General features: G+C 33.1%; 1 protein-coding gene across 1 annotated transcript in view; it reads right to left on the bottom strand.

Moving 5' to 3' along the window:
* The window catches only part of LOC129218284 (uncharacterized), a 44909-nt gene extending 30171 nt beyond the window's left edge, over positions 1–14738 (bottom strand). Inside the window, exons 1-4 of the mRNA XM_054852518.1 lie at positions 14574–14738; positions 10187–10228; positions 5865–6052; positions 3046–3220 (exon numbers count right to left, since the gene is read on the bottom strand). Coding sequence (XP_054708493.1) covers positions 3046–3220; positions 5865–6052; positions 10187–10228; positions 14574–14684 — 516 coding nt within the window. The 5' untranslated portion in view covers positions 14685–14738. The remainder of the gene's footprint in view (positions 1–3045; positions 3221–5864; positions 6053–10186; positions 10229–14573) is intronic.
* Positions 14739–15241: the final 503 nt, after the last annotated feature.

Below are 15241 nucleotides of genomic sequence, written 5' to 3'. Positions count from 1 at the left end.
CAATAGCAGAAGTCCAAAATTCTCCAAAAGAAGAAAAGAATGATCCTGGAGCAAATGAGATCAGTATCAATGATGCTTCTGAGTGTTTCTCAAAAGGCCTTGTTTGGTTGGAACAACAGGAACAGTGTGATTTCTCTGAACTCATGCTTATAAGGAAACTTTGGGATAGAGCTGCACGGCAAAGGATGATCAATTCACACCAGATAAAGCTTTCAATCATATTTCATAAGTTTTAGTTTCAGAAATAAATTTATTTTCATTTATGATTTTAATTAATTTAACAGTCAAAATAGACATAACAACAGTTCACTGACAATACTACATATTAAAGTAGATAATTATTTCTTAACTATCCAAAAATCACGGGACGCGGAAGCGTCTCGCCCCGCTAAGGAAACCAAACGTCAGCAGCCAACAGAAGCAAATCCACCGCCAAAGACGAAAGAAATTAAAAGCGACCAAGAACAAGATTACACGACAGAACAAGTTGGGGTTTTTCACCCCTCTGTATCTCAGCGCCATGAAGACCCCCGGAGTTGTTTTTTGGTACACTCAATCTCTCGTGGCCTCTGACGCCGTAAAACAAAATACAATCCCCTGGACCATCAGGGGGAGGAGGTATTAAAGTTATAAAATAGCTGTTCAAAAAGTTTTCGCTTTCTTTGACAGGGCTACAGCCCAGACAAAAAAAGGAATCAAGCTGAGATTTCGCACACACATTCCTTGTGCCCTACTGATGTGCCTTTTGTGCCATTTGACCCCCCTCCCCTTCCCCCCTCGTTTTTACCCCCCAAAATTGTACCTTGCGTTCAGTAATTTTGTGTTCGTTTAGTTCTCCTGTCACACTCAGGTGGTGGAACTGTGTTAATGTGGTTACAGAAGCTTCTTTGTTTGTAATTAGTCAATCGGCAAGAGATGGCTTCATAAGAGCAAAAATCAAATCTTGAAGTATCATGTCATTGTTTGAATCAAAAAATGATTTCAAATAGGTTTCATGAATAGATGTGACGAACTATTATTTTCTCTGGCTTTAACTAACTGATACTTTTCAAGTCCCTCATTTTTGTGAAATAGTGATGCTTATATGTCAGAGCGACTGTGTGTGAGTAAATATACATTCTTTGTAACCAATGCACTTCTCTCTGTTTTTTTAGATAATACAACTAAATTATTTTGATAGTTTACTTCTAATGTAAAATGAGTAATAAATTTATGCTTAATACATGTGGCTCAGCAGATGGAAAAGGTAGAGTGGAACTTGAAATGCAGCCACCTGTTTTTAGTGGATGCTGGGCTGTTGATGTAATAAAGTTTAACTTCACTTCTGTTTAAAACTGTATTCTGTACATGCGTTGTAAAAAAGAAAACTGGAGTTTAAAAGAAAAACTATTGCAATGTGCAAAAAAGCTTAAAAAAAGTTAGTTATTGGTTAATTTCACGAAACTTAACGGCTTATATGCAAACTTAATGGTGCAAATACTGCAAATAATTGTGAAGATACATGAAAAGAGTGTTCAAAGGAAGCATTTTAACCGTATTGTAACAAAAATTTTAAACTTTATTATTTTCATAAAAATTTTAAAAAATTGAACTTTTTTCCTATTTTTGGAGAAGTTCAAGCCTTGGTAGGACCCTCAAGGAGCCCTTCAAACTTGATAATATTTTACAGTTGTATTGTTCTTACACATGCACAGCTTTTGGTGGGTATTCCAAATTAAGATTCGAAATTTCATTTTTTTCGATCCACCGTAACGCGCAACATACGCATTCGCTCTTGCAAATTTGGGATATCCGCGATTTGACATCGAGTAAAGTTGTATAGATCTTCTGACACATTCAAATTTAAAATATTTAATGGCTTAGTTTTTTTTTTTTGCTTGGTGATAACATGCGTTATTTCGTTTTTTAAATGAACTTTTAAACAAAACTAGGTATTAAACAAGACAAAGACTTCTATCAAGAAAAAGATAAATCACCAAACAATTAAAATTATCCCACAAAACGTAAAATAATCCACGATTTAAGAAAAAATGTAATTAAACAAAAAGTGAAAAGCTAGATTAAAATAGCCCTTAAGCTGTAAAACATTTAGAGAAACCTTCATGAAAATGTTGAATAATCTGTCAGATAAAGGAACTGTAATAGAATTTATTGCGAAGTTGTAAAATACTCGAAAACTATATAATTTAAAATATAGTATTTTGTTATCCAAGAAGTTTTCTTAGCAACAGAGAGGATACAAGGATTGCAATAAAATTTAAAACGCCCAATTCTCGCAAAATGAACATAGAATCTTAATAGTCAGAAAATAACTTGAGGTAAAATTAGGCTAGCCATTATTGTTCCTTAAAAACACAAAACAGCGCTGTTTCAATTGAAAATTTTCTGACTTGAAGTTCTCAATTCTAAAAATACAAAGTAATAATATCAGTGCTAAAAGATGTGATATCTCATTAAAAACAACCCTGTTGTAAAAATTTCCCCGCCAAGAAAACCTTTAACTTTTCTGCACAAAAAAGAAAACCTGCATCCTAAACCCAAAAACCCTCAGCCATAAAAAGTTATGATATCTAGTTTTCCTGCCAAGTATCTGCCAAACTATCATCCTCCTTCTTCTCCTTTTTGATCACAAGCTTTTCAAAGTGAAGTGGTTGCTTGGTGAGCAAAAAGCTTCCCGCCAAACAAGATAAACAATTTAAAAGGTCTATCCATATTTCTGAGGAGTTGAAGGTTGGAGGAGGTTCTAATGGAAGTAGCTGTGATCAAAAAGGAGAAGAGAGAGGATGATAGTTTGGCAGATACTTGGCGGGCAAACTAGATATCATAACTTTTTATGGCTGAGGTTTTTTGGGTTTAGGATGCAGGTTTTCTTTTTTGTGCGGAAAAGTTAAAGGTTTTCTTGGCGGGGAAATTTTTACAACAGGGTTGTTTTTGATGAGATTTTGATTATCCAAAGTAGGTTTGGTCCCAATTACTTTGGATAATTGAGGTTCTACTGTATATACTACTACAGAAATTGGATGAATAATCAAGAGCTGTACTCACCTCTTTTATGGCAACGCAGTTTTCTATAATATCTCTAGCATCATAATACTTTACTTTATCTTTAACTTCAGAAATTAAGATCTTTTTACGAGCATATAATTTGGTAAGTTCCAAGTTAAGCCTTCTGACTTCATCATCAAAATACATCTTCAATATTCTTTTCAAAACATATATTCTAAAAAGATACTAACATGTTGAAAATCATATATGCAAATGTGAGAACTTCCAAGCATATTATTACTAAAAACGAGAATTGACACAAGCATTATGCATAGTTTTCAACCATCATCAAATTTTTCCAAGTCAGTTGGCTCACTAATGCATTAGATTTGTTCTCAGTTTGGGAGCACACAATTGGCCACCTATTACACACACTAGTTTCTCAACCGCCCAAAACTGCTATTGGAACAATTTTGGGTAGGAACCCTTGATCACCTGTCGAGTTTGATGGCTCAAATTTTGTTAAAATTTTCATTAGCAACTGCTTGAGGATGCAATCCCAAAATGAGGCCATTTCACTACCATCGATAGAACGTAAACTGTAATTTTTATTGTTTTGTCATTGACAACCATTTAGTATTGCCCACCATGTAGCAGAGAGAGATCCACACATTGTAAAAATAAAACAATTGCGTGGTTGCTAAACAGATGTATAATTATATTAAGCTTGATTAAGACCCACAGTCAAACTTAAGAACCTTACTTTACAATAAAAATTGCAAGTGTTATTTGGAATTAAAAAATTGAAATTTATTGTAGCAGATTGATAAAAAAACAAATGAACTTATTTTGTCATTTCATTAACTTTGTTTTTGGTTGATTTTGGAAACAATTATACAACATTTTACCAACACATATTGAATATTTTTGTTATTAAAGAACTGGAAATATTTTTCTTCATATAAAACTATGCAAAACTAAAAATTTTGAGATTATTAATGCAAATGCTGGGAGAACCACTTTTTATTTATGGAGCATAAGGAGGAAGTTCTTATTTATATTAAGAGATGGTGCAAGTAGCTCTGGTAGGTGCTGCTATACAGCAAGATTTAGAGAAAAAGTTCAATGAAAGCCTACCTAGAATCTGAATGCATTTTACTCCAAACTGTAGAAAATACACTTACATCCCTTTGCTTCTCACTGTTTCAAATGATGATTTTTTACAAGTAATTGCATTACGTTACGTAAAATTGGTGTTTCTTTTTTTTTTTTTGAATATTTACTATTAACATGTTTATCAATATTCAAATAGTAATTTCTACTTTCTATCCTGGTTTCCATTTCACTTCATACTTCCTGATAGTGCAGCAATTAACATTTTCCTCACATTTAAGAGAGAATGTTAATATGACTTTGGTGAGAGGGTTAACTTAATTTTCACCTCCAATCTATTTCATCCTCATTGCAAAAATTAGCCATAGCTGTCTCCCCATTTTCCCCCAAAGTATGATACAATTCTTTTGAAAGGTAGAACCAGTGAAAACCAAAGCCTCCATCTGTTTTCATGTTCATGCAGAGCTTTGGAAATTAAGGAAAACTAAGCAAACCTATAAATGTTTGAAGTTCAAACTAAATTCAGAACATCATTACAATTCTATACAATGAAATAGATGTTTAATGAAATTTTAGGGAATGTAGCTGTAAGTTTAAAGCAAGCATATGTCTGAATTATTTTACTTCATAGATTATTTTTCTAGCCTGTTTTTTTTTTTTTTTTTTTTTTTTTTTGTTGCTATGCAAGATCTTCTATATTTCTTAATCAAATTCAATTATCCCTTCTTTCAAAGCTTACTGTGCCAGCTAATGACAAAAAACAGAACCATGGTCTAAAAATGTTTTTTTTTTTTTTTGTCAAAAAGCAGCTTTTTCTCTTTTTTTATTGCACATTACTTCAATGAACAGCATTCAAATCTGATGCAAAAGAATTGTTTTAATGTTTTTTACAACAGATTCTAATACAGGTTTTCATTTATGTGTAATTTAAACTCATTGCAGGGTTATTAGCTACAATTCTGCTGCTGTTAAAATCAGGAAACAAAACATTAATTTAAACATGGTAAATCACAGTTTTAACTTTTTAAAAATATTTTAACAAAGTAGAAGGGTAAATTTGAATTGTATATATTACTTCCTAAAGGTGTTTTTTGTGACAACGCTAAAACTTCATGATCAATTCAACAAATTTCTTATGGAAGACATAAGTTTAAAGATTTTTCCGCTCCCCTGCTTTTGGCCAAAAACAAACAGATAATTCACATTGCGGCGGTTTTTTGAAAAAAATTAGTTTTTTTTTTTTTAAATGTATAACACACCATGAGTGAAACATTATAGCTTCTTTGGCTAGAGCGTCGTATTAGAAACACAAAGGTAGTCACCTAGATTGCACTATGGGTTTTGTTGGTTTTGAATGACTTTTTCCCCTGGTGTAATTTTTATCCAAATTTCTTTGAATATATCATCTAAAGCTATTATAGGATTCTGAACCACTATTGTACTGTTGAATTAAAATCAAATGAAAAAGAGTTTTTTTAGCATGGTATAATCATGAATAATGCTTAGGATTTTTTCTTTTTTTAGGGGGGGGGGGATCTTCTTTAATATTTGATAGAAATACTAAAGTAAGGCATTTTATTTTCTTTTTCCAACACCATTGATGAAAAATAAACAAAAAAATTCATTCTTACTGTTTTTTGAAAAATTGTTGTTAAAAACGATTTTTAAACTACCGCTATCAAGTGTGAATGCTTTGTACAAGTCAGCTAGTTATTCAATATCATTTACTATAAAAATAAAGAGAAAACAAGAAAAAATTTACTTACAAAATATAAAACACAACTAATGGCCCACAAAATAAAAAGCACTCAACTGGAGTAGAAGGTAATGCAGAAAAGAAAAAGACAATAACAACCAGTAAATAGAGAAGCCTTGAATATGATACTATGAATTCTATAATCAAGTGATATTGATGTATAAGAGCAATTTTGTTCTTTTCCAATTGAAGTATTGCCTATAAAAACAAAAATTAAAATTATTATTTTTTTTACATAAGTGGAGAAAAACTTAGAAAATTAAGTTTAAGCAGTGCTGCTATTTTGTCCATTTTATTGCAAAAAGACTGGGACGAAGAAAGAAATTGGAAAAATTTAAAACTCATTGAGTAATATCGATACAGCAAAACATCCAGCTTGTGTGTGTGTGTGGGGGGGGGGGGAATGGAAAAAAGAAATAAATGCAATCCCTCAATAAAACAAAAAAAAAAGGAAAGAAAAAAAGCAAGATCTGCCGGAAAAACACGTGGCCATCACATAATAAAATGTAGAAGTGAGCTATATAGTAAAAAAAAAGAAAAAAAGATTAATATTGTTTGCCATTGAGATTCTGTCGTAAATATCGAATTGAAATAAAAGTAGTGACGTCAGAGGCATAAAGGAATGAACGTTTTTTTCGACCCATGCGTGGAAATATATGCGTTCAGCTTTTAAAAAATTGTAAAAAAAACCTATTGTGTATTTTTAAGACCTTTTTTCTTCTGAAGAGGGCGAAATGTTTTTACTATTACCTACTTAAATCTTAGAAATGAGGCTTTGATACTTCTCTTAGGATATTAGAAAAAAATAAAACATAGGAAAGAATGCAAATTAAAAGGTTTTTCAAAAATTCATAAAAAATACAAAAATTGCGCTATCTTCAAAATTTTTTCATTCATCATATTTAAAATTAAATTTCTAACACTATAGTACAAAAAATATTTGTGTGGTGTGATTGTTTCGGGATCTGCGAGGTAAAAAGTACTAAAAAATACAAAAAAACACATAAAACATTAAATAACTTTTTTTCTAATTAAAATATCAAAAATCGAAGCCCGAGGTGCACATCTTCGGCGGAAACTGTACCTGTATACCAAATTTCATCTTTCTAGGGAAACCGTTTTTCCTTACCGTTTTCCCGGGAAGCGCACCACACACTCAAACATCTTATATTATTATATGTATAGATGAAGATTCCCCAAACATTTTTAATTGATTTATTTTCTGATCTTAATAACCCAAATTCGAGTCATCTTACCTTCTTTCACTCCAAGGCTATGCCACTGGGACAGAAACTATGCCCCCATAAATCAGCTAATATGATTATTCATTAACAAGTTTCTCTTGAAAAAAAAAAAAAAAAGCCGATTATTCAATTTTCAAATTCACCAAGACAATCACTTGATAACCAAAGATTTGACAACAAACAATTGAACTAGAGAAGGCTTTTGGTCTGATTTTAGGGGGTTTTCTGTAACATTTGAGGGATGTGTGTCATTGCATTTGGGGGGGGGGGGAGATAAGACACCACTCCATTCTTTTAAGGCGTTCATTCTTTTAAGAGCAAACTGTAAACCCCTTAAAAACTGGATCTTCCCCCAATAGGATTCTCGCTATAAGGACTAACACCATCAACAAATTTCAATAGCGCAGTCTGCATCATGACCCTGTGTGGGCACCCCTGCAACTGAATTTCTAAAGAAGTCAACCCTTTGAGAGGTCCATTCAGTTCTGAAAGCAATCAAGAAATAACATCCTTGAACGGTTGACATATAGAGAATTGCGAAGTCCATTGCGGAAAACTCAGGGAAGTGATAATCGAGAACATGAGATGTGGTACTTGAGAAGTTCATTGCTTGAAAATTCATAATCGAGTGCTCGAATGATCTTCCAAAATCGAGTGATTTGATTATGAAAACTGGTTATGCTCATTTCCTCTTTCCAAGGTAAATAAAACACATGGTCTTTTGATTAACAGCAGAATTATATATGTCAAAGCTTGAAGGTTCATCTAAAGGTACCTCATCTAAGGTCATCTAAAAGGCACGGCCTAATTAGTGAATAAGGCATGGTCTACAAAGAACCCCTGCTTTTTAGGGGCCCCAGGTGGCTAAAATTGTTTGGTTTGACTACGAAAGGGGTGGGGGGGGGGGGGCACAAAAAGTGTCTGACCTAGGATCTTCCCAATATTTTAACGAGGGCCCTGGTTAATTTTCAGAATGAAACAGAAAACTAAAAAAAAAATCTGTCCATGAGTGTGGTGGGGTTAACTGTCAATAGCTGATTTTAACAAAGATTTTTTGCTAAGTAAAAACAATATGATACTGGGATACATTCAAGGTATTTTCAATCAAGGACTCATATCCCAACTTGCACCTATGGATCTACAGTGAAAAACGTTGATCGCAAATAAGCTTAACATGAAATATGGGTTAACACGAAATGAAATACAGTAAAACCTGTAAACTTGACCACCTGTCTAAGTTGAGCACTAAAGTACTGCACCGCAAGTAGTCAATTTACATGGAATTCACAGTATTAGTAAGTACAGTAGGGTAATTTAATGCAATTCTTCTAACATGAAAATATATTTCAGCCCCCCCCTCGGTCTTGTGTTAAACTCTCTTCACCATATTTCAATTTTTTTCATGCGTGAAATCTTTATAATCTAGCATATCTAATTTAGCAATTGAATTTAAGAGTATTCTGCTATACAGCTAGAACTATCCTGTCATCACTGTATAAATACATTTGCTTTACTAAAAAGAAAGAAATTTTTCAGTTGAAGCTTAGAAATTGGAAGCATATTTTGTATTATTCAATGAAATTTTGTTCCCCCCCCCCTTCCAGAGAAGTTTTCTGTGAGATATAAAAGGAATAGAATTCAAAAAGAAATAACTGACAAACGAAATTTCAATTTGGCTTGAAGCAAACAAAAATGAATTACATTATAAAACCAGCACACTGAAATTATTATTTTAACAGAATCTGAAATACAAATCTGAAGTTGCAAAATTTTGAATTTTTGATAAACAAAAATATCAACCGTTGGAATTATATTAGGGAAAACAATCATGCATAAAATGTGATGACTATGATGCTTTTAGCCAGCGTCAAGCTAAATCAAAAATTTAATTGTATTTCACCTTTAAATTCTACTTTTCTTCAACTTCATTGCAGTGTTCAAACTTATTTTGTATTCAAAATGTATTTATTTTTTTCCGCTAAAACAAGCAAGAAAAAATAGATGATATGGTTAAACATTCTATGTGTCATGTTGCAATAGTTGAAAAAATTAAAATCTAAGAATTTTTAGATGAAAATGCACTTCTCCTGTATTTCTTCAGCGTTTTCAAAGAGCTAACAGTCATTGCAAAATGTAAATAACTGTAGGAAAACAACTTCCATGAGTCTGACGTCACATGAATGGCCCCCCACCATTGGCTGAGAATCGTTTTCATCGGTTGCAGTTGCCGAGCAGGAGAGGAGAGTTGCAAATCTGCCGCAATGTTACACCTGCATCAGATAGTGGCAGCAACTTGCTCCCAACCCGCAAATTGCAACTGCGGAGGGAGCTTCACTTGCATCTCCCTGCTAATCTTTGCAGCAATCCTTGGAGAAAAGGGAAATTTTTGAGCAGTTTTCGGAGGATTGCTGCACATAGAAGATTTTTCTAATTCTTTAGACTCCATGGTGCGAATGGAAAGATATCAGTGCTGCTGTTCCCCTCTTGCTCCCCTGACAATAATAAAGTTTCAAATCATTTCCCGTCAATTTAGACTTTTTAACAGTTTTTATGGCATAGCATTTTCTATATTGATTGAATTATAATCATGGCAATTTTAAGTTTATAAAATGAGGTATCCCATCAAATGGTTAACTTTCAAGTTTGTTTTTTTTCCAAAAAACTTTTACACCTTTGTTTTTTTACTCAGGAGTTTATTATTATAATATTTTAATTAAATAATTGTTGAGACAGTTCCAGATTTATAAATATGTCTCATTCACAGTGGTGACTAAATTTGAATTTTTTAATGAATAATTTCATGTTTTAAAAATCTCATTAGTACGCTTGAAGGAAAATGCTCCAACGTTAAACTAATTTCAAACTTACTTGATAAATATTCTTGCATTTTTTAAAAATGTATTTGAAAAATTAGGTTATTAATTAAACGCAAATTTACTATCAAGTTTATCAAGACAGTAATAAAAACTCCTGAACACTGTTTATGCGCTACCTTAACTTTTGACTTAATGAAGTATTTGCTACTTTATGTTGGTTGTATATAAATATACATTATCGCTTTTTAAAAACAAACTAAAAACTTTCTCACCTTGTTGATTTCTTCCAACTCCCTTTTATAGACATCAGGACTCTAAAAATAAAAAAAATAATAAATTTAAGCAAAAAAAAAAAAAAATACATCATGAAATTTACTCCAGTTGGTTTTAAAAGGAGAATGCATTACAATAATAGCAAGACAGATAAGAAAAAAATTGTATTTTTAAGAAAACAAGTTCCCTATGGGCGGGGGGAGATCTTTGCTTTCATTATCATTGTCAAAAATAGTCTAAACCAGAGTTTTCAGAGTTAAAATTTTCAAGAATTTCCAAAAACAGGCATCCTATCCTTAACATAATTAGTGATATATAACAATGGCTATTTTAAATTTCCAATTTTAAAAAATGGCCGGGAAATCGCTCCGGAATCCCCTGCCCCCTAGCTAAAACAAAGACGGTCTAGAAGGCAATTCCACTATACAAATCAGAAAAGTTTCAGGACGTCGGCCTCTGAATCTCTCTTTTCCTTTACGTCACCAAAAACCCTATATAGCTGCGTTTCTAGAGCTATGCATGTATGTTCTTAGAACTAATAGTTCAGCAATTTTCTGGTTGAGTGCTTCCTGGTCTTCCTTCCCCAATATCATTAAGGATAGTCAGTATTTTCGCTTTACATGTTCATTACAATTATATATTCTGCTTTCACGTGAAGAGTTCCTCCTCTTCAATTGTTATTGCATAGACATAGTATGGTTTCAGAGACTGACTGAGGAGTGGAGAATCAATTTATTGATAGCTAACTTTTCAAAGAACTTCCCCCCCCCCAAAAAAAAAGAGGGTTATAACTATGTTGCTTTGGGAACTTCAATAGAGAAATTTTGCCTCGAAAGAATTCCTGATTCCGATCCCATTTTCCTAGTGCTTCCAAAGATAGCTTACACATGCATTTTATAAGACTTGGGGAGTTTTCCAAATCCCCCTCCTTGCAAACATCGCCCAAGATCTAAAAAGAGTCTAACAATGCGTTTTTGGAGCTATAATTTCGAAAATTTTCTGGGGGAGTGCCCCCGGACACCCGTCATCTGTACGAATATTACACTTGTTTCTATTCAGGTGTTAGTGTTACTAATTTTTCTCAATATTCGTAAAACTCAAATTTTCCTAATCCGAGTCCTCAAATTCTCGTGATGACACCCTCCTAAAACTAGAAGCTGGATTCGCTCTATCTTTCACCTCTTTAAAAAAAACTAGAGGGGGTAGGGGTGTGGATGCGCTCTTCTTCGAGGAGCAACCCTCGAATATTCTCGCTGCACTGGAGTATCCTTTGAGCTGGCCCTGGCCTCAAAATGCCAGTGCCGGTTCAGGCTGTCCCATCAGCCGCTGTTGGGAAGCTCAGCAATACTTTATATTTCTGTTCTGCATGCGATAGATATTGCGTGCAATGATGTCAAGGGAGGAGATTAGAGTGGTAGTTTTTACCCCACTATCTCTTCATTGGCAATTTGATACTTTAACAGCTTGGCCAAAACATAACTCTCAGCCAGTACCGGATCTAGGAGGGAGCAAGCTGGGGTTCCTGCCTCAGGCGGTGACTTCTCCCTGTTTTTGTTGAAACTCAATGTAAAAACTAGAATGAAAATAAGCAGGGGCAGTATTTTCAAGATTTGCCCCGCATTGCAAAAATCATAGATCAGGCACCGCTCTCAGCTAGGGATCAAAGATAAATTATATATAATTATACCATACACCACACCCTCTCCTAAACCAATCTTAGATCATTTAGGACCTAGATAAGCCAAGTGGGTGTGGTTGTTGAGGCAGGATTCTTTAGGGGAAAAGTGATGGGAAACCATGTGGGGAGGTTATCCGCTGAAGAGCAGATCATATTGCTGTGCTAATACTCGTAGGAATTTGGAGAGTCCTCAATTTTAATTTTTTACTTTATGACAGAAATGTTTTGGAACAATTATTTTCTATCATCCGCAAGTGTATGGTTTTATGGTTTATGGACAAATTTTTCTTTTCCTACTTCTGTTGTAAATTGCTGATTTATGACGATTTAAAAACGGTCTTAATGGTTGCGCTCATTTAGAAAGAGAGTTAGTATTTCATACCCACTTTCGCAACACGGTAAATTGCAGTTAAGTTCCTTATAACAAATTAAAATTGCTTTTTTTTTTTTTTCGCTTTTTTTTAAATGCAAGCTAGTTTTATTTTTAATTCATTTATTATTTCATGCCATCTTGAAATGAATAAAATATTAAATTTGTAAAATCAGGTTAAATGTATAATGATTTTAAACTATTTTTTTTTTGGCTTCCCCCCCCCCCCCCCCCCACCGGTTATTATTTTTTTTAAATATAAAGAGCAGTTTTGAAAATAAACTAAATAAATGTATGGGAAAAAAGTATTTCAAAACACGTACTGTATTTTTTTCATACTTGCGTTTTTTACCTTGTTTATATTTTTACTCCTCAGCCAAGGTATTTTTCTTCCTTCTTTCTCTTTCTCTTTTTTTCAAAAGATATCAAGCGCAGAAAAATAAAGAAAATTTTAGAAATTCTGAATAAATTTTTTATATTTTGTATTCCGAAACAAAAAAACTTCTTAATCAAAACCAAAATGCAATTTCTGATAGACTTAACAAGTTAGACAGAATGGCTGATTTTAGCCAAGTGCATTCAAAGCACAAATGATTTTGTGTGTAAAAGTGGTTATTAAAACGAAATAAGTTTTGATGTTTAAAGTTTAGGACAGGAGAAAAAAATATTTTGAGATAGATAATTTGTCTGAACTGAAGTAGTATTTCCAAATTATAATTTATTAATATATACATACCTCGGTCTTTTTTTTTTTTGCTTAGCTAGACAATATTGTATGTCTGAATTGATCATATAATTTCCAGTGTTGTTCTTTTAACTTTCAAATGCCATTGGACCTCTAAAATTATTCAACGAAGTTTTCGAAACAAAGTAAATTGCATTCCATTCTTTACAACGAATGTAAATTGCTTTTTTTTTCGATCTTTCTTTTTGCAATGCAAGATAGTTTTATTTTGAATTCATTAATTATTTCATGCCTTCTTGAAACAAATAAAATATTGAATTTCTAAAAATTATGTTAAATATATTATGTATTTTATAAACTTATTTTTTGGCCTATTTTCCCCCATTAAAAAAAAAGAAAATCAATGAAAAAAGGGTTTTATGTATCGTAAAAACATCGCTAAATACAAAGAAAAATTTTAAACATAAATAAGTTAAATAAATGTATAGAAAAAAATTCAAAACACGTAGATTTTACAAGTAAAAGAATAGTTGATGTTAGCCAAATGCATTCAAAGCGCAAATGCTTTTACCGTGTGTAAAAGTGGTTGTTGATCGAAATAAGTTTTAATATTTTACGTTTAGAACTGGGGAAAAAAGGTTTTGATATAATTTTTCGGGAGAAAAGTATTTTTTCCAAATTGAAATTAATTTATATATACAAACGTCTGCTTCTTTTTTTTTGCTTAGCTAGACATTATTGTATTAGAATTGATTCTAATATCCAGTTTTTTTATTTCAACTTTTAAATACAATTATCACCTCTAAAATTATTCAACACTTGTGATAATTAAGGGGGAAAATTACTAATAAAATTAAGTGCAACAAAATTTGAGACTAAAGGGCAAGAAGAGACGAGAGCAGGAAAAAGCACTAGATTGGAAACTCAATTTTCCCGTCTAACTGTCCTAATCAGCCCTGTGTCCGAATAACCTCCCCACGTGATCTACGATGGCGAAATCCTTTCATCTTCTCCCTGGGTAATAAAACTTGTCGCCTGCACTCCTGCTTCAGAACACACAATAGCTACTCAATAGGATAGCTTGTCTATGTCTGTATGGTCTAAGAAACCAATAGGCTGTCAAAAAGTTTAATAAGCTATGAGAGATCTAAACTTACTTTGGTACAAGTACACCCACCCTGAAAGAGCACTTTTCTTCAAGCAATGACAGATTGGTTAGGCCAAAAAACAAAATTTGCCAAATGTGGGAGTGACAGTTTGAAAAAGAATTCTTTATTTAAAGTTGTGTAGGTGGCTAAAGTGAGGGGGGGGGTCGAGAATAGGTGGTATAAAAGCATACGATACTAAGTGTTCCTCTCAAGAGCCCATTTATTTTAGGGAATACACGTAGAAAATTTCAAACACTTTATTTCAAATCGGAAGCGCAACTGAATTCGAGAATTTGTGAACATGGTCTTATCTTCATTTTAACACCGATTATTAAATGCTACTTTTTTACAAACATTTTGATTAAAAAAAAAAACACTCATACACAAGGAGAGTAAAGAATAAAGTTCCATGAAAGCTAAGGAAACGCGTATTTGTATCAAATAACGCAAGTCAACTACAAATGATGGCATAAATGAGTAAGTAAAATTAACTTTCACGTCTTACCTTTCTAAAACTTAAGAACCACTTAAACCTCGAAGAGATTATGCCCATATGACAGTACTTAATAACATCTCCTGCAATTGAGAATAAGTTAAAACCAAGTCCAAAATTCATGTATCAAGAGAATTTTTTCCTTTAACAAGGAAGTAAAAATGACACATATTTTTCATAATGCTTGTGTTATGCGAAAGAGGAACAAGCAAAGAGGGTACGCGGCGAGGCAACTCACGAGTCACGAGTGAACTTCTCTATCGAGTCACGGCGGGCGTATAAGTAGCAAACGGAGTGCCTAGCCTCAAGTGTAGAGTCCCTACACTAGCAGCTTCTAAAAAATTCTTCCTTTTATTTACAAAAGATGTCTTTGGACGAAGAGACTTTCTCCTAGACGTGTTAGAATACTTGGTTGTACGAAATTCTTTTTTTAATTGTATGTTCCAGATTTTCAGCCTATTCGGTGCTTTATCCCCTCATAGGAAGATCGGGGAGAATGGACAGTATTCACCTGACGTCACTGCGGGTAAAAACCCCTCACTGCAGTGCATTGTGGGACCTGTAGCAGACGAAAATCCGGCACTACAGCGTATAATAACACTTGCTTTTGTGTGGTTTATAAACTCTTCTTTCTATTTAAGAATGGCAGGTTTTTTACGTTTTTAACTAAGAAACGTTGT

This window comes from Uloborus diversus, chromosome 3 (genome assembly GCF_026930045.1).
Source record: "Uloborus diversus isolate 005 chromosome 3, Udiv.v.3.1, whole genome shotgun sequence".
NCBI classification, from domain to species: Eukaryota; Metazoa; Arthropoda; class Arachnida; order Araneae; family Uloboridae; genus Uloborus; species Uloborus diversus.
The sequence above is the reverse complement of the archived record's forward strand: the minus strand, read 5'-3'. Positions and strand labels throughout refer to the sequence as shown.